Here is an 11,994-nt window from a genome sequence, read left to right as displayed (position 1 = left end):
CATTACACTTCCATCTTATTCCATATACCTATGTACCTATGTGTAATGTAGTTATGTTATTTAAGTTTTTGTATTTGGCATTTGCACCATTGATTTATCCACATGCAACTTCCAAGATTTTATATTTTCAGAATGCTTTAAATTATAAAAGTTTATTTTATGGCAATTTTGTTATGTACTAAACATATTGATCCATCAAAAGAAATACATCACTTATAACATGCTGTCTGTACTTCATACACCTGAGGACTGAAATCTGCCCATACTAAACTAATTCTTAGCACGATGGTTGAAGAACTGTAAAACTATGGAGTCCAGTCAGAACTGGCTGCAAAAAAACCAAACAAAAAAAAAAAAAAAACAAACAAAAAATTGCATGCATGATGTGTTTACATTTAACTATGAAGCAATGTTTACCTCTAGCAACCAGGTAAGTAACATTCTTTACAGTGTTGAACTTGTGATGATTCTTACTGCATTTGAATATGAAAATGTTCACTTTTGCCACATCCCAGAGCTGTTTTCTTTATTTTAAACTGGAAGTTGCTGGACATGTTACTGTTTGCAAGCAGAACTCACATTTAAATGGCATCCACCATTAGAGTTTCATCTTTAAGTATAAAAACTCTCGACACATTGCTTGTGTGGGGGTGTAGAAGTCTTGTAAAACCATGGGATCTCAAGGAAACTGGTTAAGCACTGGGAATTTTATTAAACACTGCTGTCTAATCAGAACCACACCTCTTGGTGTCAAAATAAATAAATAAATAGCTTGAAAGCTGTGCACATTTCCACTTTTTGTTTTTTATATAACCAAGAGTAGATGGAACTCTTGGAACCACAGGGGAGCAGGTAAATACTACAAAATCTGAGATGAATGGTTTTCACTGGGCAGTGACAAAAAGCTTAGACAGTCTTGTAGGACACACTTCTATACACTAGATGGCACCCAATCTACATTGTAGGAGACAAGCCTGGAGATTTAAGCCAACATTTTGTGTATGGAAGAGCATGTCATCTACTCAACTGACAGTTAAACACAAGGACACCAATTTGGATTAAGAAATTTATTTGAAAACACTGCAAAGCCTTTAGCTCCAAGAAATTTCCTGCATTGAAAAGAAAGAACAAATGTTTGAAAGCAGGTCTCAGCACCATGGAAGACAGTAACAAATATTCAGCTCACCTCAACCTAGTCGAATCTTCGTCCACTTGCTTTTCTTATGGTCCTGGGCCTTTTGAGTGGAGGAGACCCTCTGCTGTGGCGGCGCTGTGTAGGTCAGCTGGGTGGGTTGTGGCCTCTTTACATCAGCTATACTCTCAACTGGGTCTCTAAGCCGTCGGATAGGAAAGCCACCATAGGGTTTAGGGATTTTATGAACAACAGTTGGGGCAAAGCGTGGACCTGAGGTTTCCGTTCCCCCATATTGTGTCTGGCCTGAACCAGAGGCAGGGAGGTTGTGAGCTTCCTGGGTTGTGGTTCTGGTGTTCCAGAGGACCTTGGGAGAACCAACACTGTTAGGGATGTGTTTCTCAGCAGTAGAGGTGTAGCTGGGTTGATAACGTACGTGTCCCCGAGTTATCGGCATCTGTACACTGTGTTGCTGCAGGAGGCTGGAGGGAGTGTTCTGGCTATAGGCTGGTGCGGGTTGGCCATGGCTGAAGGAACTTGATTTCACTGCTCTGGGAATGAAGTTGGGCTCTCCTTGGACATTCCCTCCTCCATTCGCAGAGAAAAGCAGGCTGCGGTAAGCTTTGATGCCTTGAGAATAGCTAGGGTTGTAGCTATCTGTGCTCTCACTTTGGTCAGGGGCACGTGGGGCAGCTTTCAGCGCTTCAAAATTGGTTCGACGCAGAGAAACTCTACGAGCAGGGCTGCTGGCAGAGCTCTTCAGCTGTGAATAGTCTTGCTTTGGTACATGCGTGCCCCTGGTGAACAGGCGAGGAGGTTGTCTAGAGTCACCATTAGAGGGAAAGAAGCCTGCGCTTTGCTCCTTGAATAGCATGGCTGAACTCTGACCATAGTAGGCTGGAGTTTTGGTAGCAGTGCTGGAACTCTGTCCTACAGGCTGGTGGGAGGCTGATGTGAAGGAGTAACTTTCCCTAGAAGGACTCTGAACAGGGCTTGATAGATACTGGCCAGTACGCAGTGTACTGCTCTGAACTGGCCATGTTCCCTTCCCCATGCTAAAAGCACGCTTGCTTGCGTCACTAAGGTCATTCTGGTGTTGGAGTTTGGGGCGTTGCCGAGATTTAGAGGTCACAGAACTTCCACTAGCTATAGCGGTAGAAAGACCAAACGGCCCCTTCTCATTCGGGGGGCTCTGACTCTCAACTTGATGTGAGCTGGTGCGCCAACTAGGTTTGGATACTACAACTCGACCATAGCTGTTTTGATGCACTAAACTAACTGGAGTTTTGTCACTTTGACCTGGCGGCGAAAGACTTTGAGTATATCCCCTGCTGGAAAGCCCCTGAGTGTAACCACCACTAACTACAGTCCTTTTGTGGATGCTATTGCTGTTGGTTGATCCTGGAGCTATGGAGGCTGGTCTGAATTGATTCTGGGGATAGCTGCCACTGAGTTGTCTCAGTCCATTTTCCTGTTGTGAGAAGCCAACATATTTGTTACCAGTTTGTCTCTTGGAGTTGAAGCCATCGACTGCAAAAGGAAGCCAAGAATAAATTCACAGCTTGTTCAATCACAGCGCTGAAACGACAGTGACAGTTTTTTTTTTTTTTGTTTTGTTTTTTTTTTGCTCACCTTGTGTGTCCCACAAACAGCTTACATGCTCTGCTTGCACTAAGCAAATCAGCAAAATCCTGTCCAAAAAAAAAAAGGAAAAGAAGACATCAAGGTCAAAAGAAATGGGACAGCTAGCATCAGCAACGGCACAAAACAAGCTACTCATTTGTGTCAGAAAACCCACCCCAAATGAATTCCAGAAGCCATTTCTGTGTGCCAAAGCATCCAGACTGGACAAAGTGTGCCGCTCACAACAGGCCCGCTGCTGTGAAGCCTCTTTCTCTGTATGTGAGTGCTCTGCATACTTTGCATGCTTGCAGAAACTTATAGCAGTAAAGGCAGCCTGCATCCAATCACGGCTTAATTAATTGATTGTCTGCAGCTGCCTGCTGTTGTGATGTTACAATGTCTCTGCAGGTCTGCTGGGTTTGAACCAAATCACAGCTCACTGCCTCTGTCATGTGCAAATGTTGCTGGAAATTTACTTCTTAACCTATCAGGAATCAAAGCCTTTTTCCCTTGACCATGTTCAATTTGCAAGCATTAAAAAGAGAGGGGGTTTGAGCCTTCTGTGCATATCCAACTGTTATGTCTGCAGGAGGTGATTACTATATCCTCTAAAAAACATAAATTTATTTAGTCTCATATTCAGTATTCAATTATTTCTTTGGTAAAAAATGTTTTTTTTTTTTAAAAAAAGTATGATGGATGATGATAATGACCTGTCAGTGGCCTGGTGGGTCCATTGTTTAATGTTGTTTTAATGTGGCTTTATGTTACACAGTGTCTTTAGCATTTTAATGTTGGTTTTTGTTATTTGTCTATTAAAAGACAAATGTTTCATTCTTCCATTCATATAACCCCACGTGTTTCTGGTGCTAATCAGCTTGTTTCTAGAATTTTCCTGAATAAGGTGTCATTTTCAAGGTTCAAGTGTTCAATTTATTTCATCCATAAAAACCTGGAAATTGCAGTGTTTTTACGCCCATGGATACATAGAGATTACGAAAAGTAATATACACACAATGGGAAAAAAAATAGAATGTGAAAGATCCTCGTCGGCTGAACTGCCTTATTCTGGCTTGTCTCAACATTTTTACACTTGTTCACAGAAAAAAATCCTGAAGCATGTAAAACAGCATTGGTAACAAGTGGGATTACCTTATCCGACTTTTTTTCTTACCTTGTTTGAGGAAAAACAAAACTTTAAGGCTAAATGGCTGAAGCTGGAGATTCTTTGCAGGTACAGAAGCAGTTAACAGCTGCTGGAGCCCCTCTGTTGCTGGGACTTCTAATATCTGCGTCAAGGCTGACACGGAGACAGATCATGCTAGTCTTGATGCCCTTGTAAGCTTTATTAATGATCCTTTCTGTGCCCCCCAATGCTGAATGGATCCATATAGCATGCTGCATTAATAATGCAGTCAACCTAGCCATGTCAAATAACCAAAAAAAAGAAAAAAGCCAGTATGTTTCCACCTTCTGAATATATAAATCACAGAAGTATAATACCACAAAGTGTCTACTTACAGGACCATACTAGTGATTTCGCATGTTTAGCCTAATATTTAAAGTGTATGCGCTTCATGTTTCTGTTAATCTTTTCCCAAAGTGAGCAGTCATATTTTAGAACTCTGATATCATTTCTCCTCCCTTTTATCCATCCATTGGTTTCCATTCATTCCACTACGATATGAAAATGAACTTTCAGAGACTTCAAATGTTCTTTACACCAGTATTCCATCACCGTAATAAAGTCGTCCACATTCGTTTTCCTAAAAGCAGCAGCACTGTTGGGTTTGAGTGACTTGAAATTGGACAGAGGGAAATGATCTCTCTGCCAGAAAATAGTCCCTTGGAAATGTTTGCTTTTGCACAACCAATTATCAGTTCTGTGGTTTATGAGTGGTGACAATTTCATTAGCCACAGAAGAACAGTATAAAGTAGGTGTTCCAACCAAAAATTCAAATTTGAAATTTTAGGGATTTTGATTGTATGTTGTGGAATCTTTAGTACCCCAGCATGACTTGCAGAATGCTTTGTTGCAATATAAAATGAGGATAAACTGTAGTAAATGGGCCAAACATTCAAAATCACTGGTCTGGTCTTTTAACTATTTAGTCTGTTGCAGTGCATGATACATTTCAGTGTGCACATAAAATGCATGAGGCCATGTTTGTCGACTGTGATGTCATTGGTAAACCGGTGCCTCCTGCATGGTTTGTGCATGCCTGACTGATCTATGACTCAATCTGGCAGCATGTGCGACACCCTGTACGAAAATGACCCTTTCTGCTGTCAGTGTAGAAGACGCACACATGCAGCACAGCGCACCCTGAGCCAGGTACAGTATGTACTCCCCGGTAGTCTGGCAAGCATGAATCTCTATTTCAATCTGTCCTTGGTCACTGGTGTTCATTAATGACAGTCCCCTGCAGCCAGAGGAAGCATGATGCAAGTGAAAGAGTGTGGCTCTCTGCCTGCTAACAGGCCTGGACAACAAGCAAATCTGTCACTCTGTCCTAGTTTCCCAGGCACATGCCTTCATCACTGCACTTCTAAACCCCAGCGTCATGTAAAATCTATTTTTCATGGTTCAGGTGGGTCACTGCTGCTGAAGTGCTCAACTTTCTCTTGGGCACACCGCACAAGCCGGAGCCACATTTCCTCTGTTGCAACACAGGCAGGAGTGACACCTCACAAGCGATGACCGTACGAGTGCGGTGGCTTAGATGAAAGACACAATTTCCTGTCAAAGGAAATAGTAGAGGGGGATTTTTCAGGAACAGCTTCCTCCTCCTTTCTGAATTTTTTTTCCATTACGCCTGTGATGTGAACAGTCATATGACATAGTAAAAGAGCAAGTGAAAGTCCTCCACCGGCATCAGCGAAAACAGTGTTGATGACACAAGTCATTTGCACAGGCTTTCAAAAGTCTTGCAAAAAGCATGGAAGGGTGTCATAAATCAAACTCGAAATGAGATCTATTCATCAAGGTAGATGACTCTTTTGTCCTTGTGGATACGCTCTCTTACTGATTCAGAATCTATTCCGATGACGCCTCATAGATGCACGGATGTGCGAGCTCCGCAGAGCAAGCTGCTGCGCTAATAAAGGAAAAACACTCCTCGGCTGCTCACTCCTGACCTGTGGAAAATGGGAGAGTGTGCTCATTTGGCGGACTGCTGTCATGAAATCACTGTATAATCATTACACTGTGCCTGCTGTCAGGTTCCACTCTCTCAGCTGCTTTTGGGTTTCCTGCATGCTAAGATAAATTCTCATGTATATGTTCAGATCCACTGGGATCTCCATTACAAATGGGGTGTGATGACAGAGACAGCGAACACACAGCTTCACCACCTAATTTATGGGCAGAGCTATGCAGGACGTGGGAACGCTGGTGAGAGGGGCCAGTAACACTGGGGGAGTGTAGGGGCCCGGTTATTCTTTCATTCATGGCTGTCATTTGATAACATTGCAACACCAGTGTTGTAATATCAGTTCAAAGATAAGAAGGTCAGCTATGGGTTGAGAAAACTGAACCATCTTCGGACATATGAAACATCTCAAAACTACTAATCAACTCAAGCTGAAACAAGACTGTTTCTTTGTCTCTGGAGAAACAATGTTTTCACCTTATCATGTGACCAGTATAGCTATTTAAAGACCCACCCTGACACCAGTGTTTTTATACTGAAATCACTAGCTGCATTTACATTAAATCTAAGGATTGTTGAACGCCTCCATGGCGGAGAGGCTGGAAACCACGAGTTGCTGAAATGACAAACAAAGCCAGAATCCACTGAACCATCGAGCAAATCAAAAAGCTGTTGGAAAAGTGTGAAGGCTGCCTGTTGCAAGGCTAAAAGTCCAAACCACCCAGTCAGGTTGCATTTTTACAGTCTGATGGACAACCTGATGGGGGCACCACCACTGGAGATCGAGACTCAGCGTGTATTCTATTTATATTTCCAGCAGATTAGATGCTTCTCAGCAAGTGAAGCCACACCGGCGTTCCCACACCAGTGTCTTTTTTTTTTTTTTTTTTTTGTACAAACTTAAATTATTGCTCCTTTTATTGCATTTTTTTTTGTTGTTGTTTGCTGTTTACACTTGTGTTTTATAATATTAAAATACAAAATAAAACACAAAATATTAAAAAATAACAACTTTATTTTTTCATATTTTGTGTATCTGTCATTTTAAATATATAATTATGATAATTATGAATATAGTTTTTGCTAGCAATAATACTTACAATTTTATTGCTAATATTGTGGTCATTTTTAGATAATTTTTAGTTAATTTTTTGGTAATTTTCTGTTTTTGTTTTGGGTTTTTGGGGTTGGTGATTTTGTGGCAATTTTAGGTGGAATTTTTTTTTTTTTTTTTTTAGATTTGTTCAGGTTTCAAAAGGTTATTCTGTGTTTCCCTTAAGATTATCAACTCTTTGCAGACCTGTACTGATCAATAGCAGGGGAACTCTGGTATCAAATGCTGCCTTTAAATGAATGTGCAAAATAGAAAACAGAATTTTGTGTGATGATTTCCAGGCTGTGGTCAGAGAGAAACCTCCATCATATTAATGAACCACAACAGGCTGAGAGCTGATATTTGCAAATAAATATTCAGTATTGGCCCGTTATATTGGGTTGAATCCCAGCAGTGAAATTCACACATACACACTAAATGCAGCATAGCATTTAAATGCAGTTTTTGTTGTGTAATTTTAGACCTAATATGATACCAGCAGTGAATCCTGTTCATTGTAGCTGGATGTTTAAATCCTCATTGAGGTGCACCGTCCTCTCTGAGTCTTTGTTACAGGGAGAAGATGCAAAGTCAGAGAGATGGGAGAAAGGAGACAGTCAGCAGATGGTGTCTCTTCTCTGGAAGAATCTACCCTTTGACCTCCAGACCGTTCTTCTCTTTCTGACCAATCAGGTAGCTCAGGTCCCTGTTGGGTGTGCTGGGCCCCCTCCCGTTCTGGCATCTGGTCCACCATTTGAAATAATGAAGGTAATAATAATGAGCTTAGGGCTCCTCCCTCTGGGAAAGCCAGAGGTCAGGCTACCTATAGAGTGTCCACACCTAACACATCCCATGTGCTGCTCAAGTATTCATCATCATGGAGACAGGCTGCACCTCGTCCACCCTGTTCCTCAGCTAACGCTCACTTACAGACACACTTCAACGTTTCAAACCGTAAAACATTTTTGTAACTTGTAAAATACACAGGGCCAGTGGGCATGGGGGCATGGCCCCTGTACTTTATTCCACCTACAAACTGTTAGAGTCTGTCCAGTTACTGAATCGGCCACTGTGCTGCCTCATCCCTGTTGCATCTTTTTATTTTAATTTTTCCAAGAAGTTTGGCCATTTCAGACCTGAGCAAATTATAAATTACATTATAAATTTGGTTTTCTGATCATTTATGTTGCTCATTTTATGTTGTTTTTTTCTAATTTTCTGGTCATTTTAGTTTTTTCTTACATTTTTTGGTCATTTTGTGACAATTTCATCAGTAGTTTTTTATTTGCTAGTTATCAAAATTTGGGTTCATTTTATGGTGATTTTCTTAGAATTTGATTTTAAATATGTCTTTTTTTTGTGAAATCAAGTGACTTTATATATACAACAATAAAAGTGACATGAGGCTGATTATTTTTATTCTAAAGAATAAAAAAAAATCAGGAACTCTTTCTCCATCCCCCTCAGTTTTCAAATGACAGCCACAGCCCTGCTGAAATACGTGTGCTGGATAGATGACTGGTGGGCTGAAACCACAGGCAGCAACATATGAAAACTTGGAAATGAGTCATTCTGGGGTTATCTGCAGAAACAAAGGAGGGGGATGATCTCAAGGTGCCTCCAAATGACTCCTGCTTCCAGCTGGACTATTGTCTCTGCCTGGTCCTCTGCTCGATCCAAAGCCATCCCATCGATGCATGAAGCCGATGATAAAGTAGACAGGGAGTTTAGAGTATCTTCTCCTTTCTTTTAAACAGGTCAAGGCCATTTATAATGAACCAGGAACACAGTCCCTATACATTTCTCTGAGAGGAGAACCAACATAAAGGTCCTTCAATGAATCATACTCTGGTTTCTTCCGGTATGCCCAATCAATTGAAGACCTTGATTGCATTTGGTGTCCATTGGACCAATTCATCTTTATACTGTACGTTTGTCCCTTGGGAATCTCTTTAAGTGTGCAATGCAAAGCTGAAAAGCCGTCTGTTGTACGTTTTCTTTCAGTTTTGCAGCGTAAAGCAACACTTGGCCTGGAGAGCTCATGCATAGTAGCTGGAAGAGAGCGAGAGAGACAGCGAGGCAGACGGAGGAGGGCTGGGGTGGGACCATAGCGAGCATGGGACACAGAGGGAAATATGTCTGTTTAATTGAAAACTCCCCAACCTCATCGTCCTCTAAACAACCACAGCAACAACCAAACAAAACTTCTGACGAGCCACATGGGCTGAAGGTCTGATCCGCGGCCAGCTGGGGGACAGCGGCAGCCACAACAAGGCTTCAGGATGGTGGCCGCTGTGAGCAGAGGGGCCCCGGGAAGCGGGGGGTGGTTACAGAGCCTGGCAGGCCTATTCTGTTGGTGCATTTTACAGTTGTAGTCTGTTCAGAGATCAATGGGGACGCAGAGTCATGAGGACTTCAGAGGGAAGCTGCATTGTTGTGGCGGGGTGTTTTACATGAGCCTTTCTTTCACATGAGACGCGACTTTGTTTGGGCGCATTTGTTTCTCATTTTCCCCAAGTCGAGTGATCCATTGTGGTTGGCAATCTTACAAACCAAGAGGTTTTGTTTAAATTTCATGAACATAAAAAATCCCATCATGAAATGCGCTCACATACGTTTTGTCATTTTGTGCAATCTCTGACCCTATCCAACTGGGAATGATAATCAAACTCACATTAAATCCATCCATTCCAAGCCATATTAAACAGATAGTTATGTCAGAGGGAACGAGCAATATCTCACACATTTCACCTATATGGTTTCATACAAAGTTTTGGCAAGTACCATATGTGTATGAGTGTGTGTGTGAGTGTGTGTGTCACCCCCTATAAAAGTGATAAATGGGAGGGCAGTTGGCTTTAATGGGTATTGGGCCAGCTGTACCAGCTCCTTTTCTCTTGCATCCTCTGGCAAACACAATTAGTCACATTGATCAAGTGAGCAGCAGAACAATGGGCGATACCCCTTTGGAACCACTTGTGCAGTTTGGTGACCAGTCTGGTTTGACATGTTGGATGGGAGACATGCAGGAACCCGGGCAAATAAGAGCATTGATCTCAGATAGCAAATAAGAAGTCAGGGAGCATTGTTAAAAGAAGGAAAGGGAAGCAAGAGGAGATGGGACTCTCTTTGTTTCATTGTGATGTGCATGGTTTAACTGTAAATGCTCAGCAAGCGAGCAAATACAGAGCAGAGCCAATCAGACTGCGGCACATTATTCTGTGATGGCCGATGCCAGAGATGACACAGAGAGCAAAAAGGACAGAGACCAGCAAGGAGAGAGAGAGAGAGAGGAAGAGTTGGTCACATCATGCCAGCAGATGAGTGTGGATGCCACTTTGTCTTTGCCGTCATGCCGCTGACTGTGGTCTCTGTTCAACATGTTCAATTCCTCACAGATGTGCTGTTCACTTTTAAGGCATATTCCCTATCACGGCCATTAAATCCATCTAATGGTGCCAAGATGTTCCCAGACACAGAAATCATATAAAAAAAAAGCCTACTTGCTCCAGAGGAAACAAAACCCAAACTATAAAATATATATAGGCCAGTATTGTAATTTTCCATAGCACCACACCACACACTGCACAGATAGGAGCACAGCTGAAATATGCAGCCATTAAAGTTTTTCAAAAGTACTTTCTCCAAAAAAAAAAAAAAAAAGAAAAGAAAAGAAAAGAAAAGAAAAACCCTTGGTGGTCTGGGAATACAGGACAGGGTAGGCAAATTATTACCTGAAATGTTTTCTGAGTCAAACAAAAACAGGGGGACAGGAACTGTTTTGTATCGGGATGAGAACACGGTCGTTCAATCAGAGATGTGCAATATTCAGTCTGTAAAACCAGAGAGGTAATTGGTCGAATCCGTCTAGCTCTTAACAAGCTTTCCTTTTGCGCACAGGGACTAATGGAGAATGGCTGCATCTCTCCGTGCGCTTCTCCTCTGCTCATTGCCTCCCCGCTGAGACAATCTTGCATAGCCTATAGCAAACAGACTCTGGATTTTTCAAGCTAACAGCTGCAGCTAGACCCATAACAATGTGAAAAGACACTCTTTAATGACCGAAAAGGGAAGTGAAGGCGAGCGTTGAAAAATCTGTCTTTCTTGCTGCTCTGGCAATTGACACCAATAACCCATGGCTAACTTAATGCCCCGGCTCTGACACGCTGCGTAATGGCAAATGAAAACTCCTCTCGGGATTTCCTCTCACAGGCAATTATTAAGAATGATGACGCTTCTCTAACAATGGCCGGATCAGAGCGCTCGAGTTTGTCATCATGAGTGAATCCTATTACGCGGCGGCATAATGACCCTCTGTGAAAACAAGAGACAGAATGAGTATCACAAGGCATCTTTGCATTGGAAAACAAAGCTCATCTCACACATCTTGCCATTGGAGCTGGCCTTTGTGTCGCCGCTCCAGCCTCAATTGTTTTCTCTTCAGTGAGTAAATGCTCGGCTTGATGTGGTTCTGCAGCTTGGTGAAATGATATGTAATATACTTGCAACATCAAATTATGTACCTATAATTTAGTATAACAACTGTGTATATTGGAATTTCTGCTGTTTTGTAACCCATATTATTTCAGGAGGCAGAGCTAAATGAGTATACAGACATCATGAGACCGACATTTCTAAAGCTTTATTTTGTTGTTGTACATGCAGTAAAATGGATCCACACTCTATAAACATTTCTGGATCATTAGCGGAGGAGTTTGGAGGACATCTTGATAGGATGACAACACTTCTTTGGCTTCGAACAATAGGACACTGTGTCCAACTCAGCCCGTGTCCCGCTTTCCCTCCTCCAAAGTAGCCGGATAGCCAGCGATTTGGGCAATAACAGCGATAAAGCAACGAGATTTTTAGGAATGGCATTTTGCCACCCCGCTCCCTCCTCCCCTGTCTGCCTTTCTCTCACTTTCATGAAATCAAAAAGGATCACAGGAGTCGCTTTTGTCTGGCAGGGCAAATGACTGATATGTTACTGTGT

At 42.1% G+C, this 11,994-nt stretch overlaps 1 protein-coding gene across 2 annotated transcripts; it reads right to left on the bottom strand.

The window, feature by feature from the left end:
* Positions 1–1,052: 1,052 nt before the first annotated feature.
* Positions 1,053–3,088, bottom strand: LOC115367258 (probable serine/threonine-protein kinase dyrk2). 2 transcript variants are annotated; one of them, XM_030062929.1, is made up of 4 exons: positions 2,931–3,088; positions 2,765–2,823; positions 1,187–2,662; positions 1,053–1,109 (listed from the first exon to the last, which is right to left on the bottom strand). In XM_030062929.1, exons 1-3 carry the CDS (start codon positions 3,056–3,058, stop codon positions 1,188–1,190), a joined length of 1,662 nt encoding a protein of 553 aa, XP_029918789.1. In that variant the 5' UTR covers positions 3,059–3,088; the 3' UTR covers positions 1,053–1,109; position 1,187. The 2 variants fall into 2 exon arrangements, with proteins under 2 accessions (XP_029918789.1, XP_029918790.1); XM_030062930.1 differs by having other exon boundaries at positions 1,187–2,603.
* Between the last annotated feature and the right edge of the window lie 8,906 nt (positions 3,089–11,994).

This window comes from Myripristis murdjan, chromosome 11 (assembly GCF_902150065.1).
Source record: "Myripristis murdjan chromosome 11, fMyrMur1.1, whole genome shotgun sequence".
Classification (NCBI taxonomy): Eukaryota; Metazoa; Chordata; class Actinopteri; order Holocentriformes; family Holocentridae; genus Myripristis; species Myripristis murdjan.
The sequence above is the reverse complement of the archived record's forward strand: the minus strand, read 5'-3'. Positions and strand labels throughout refer to the sequence as shown.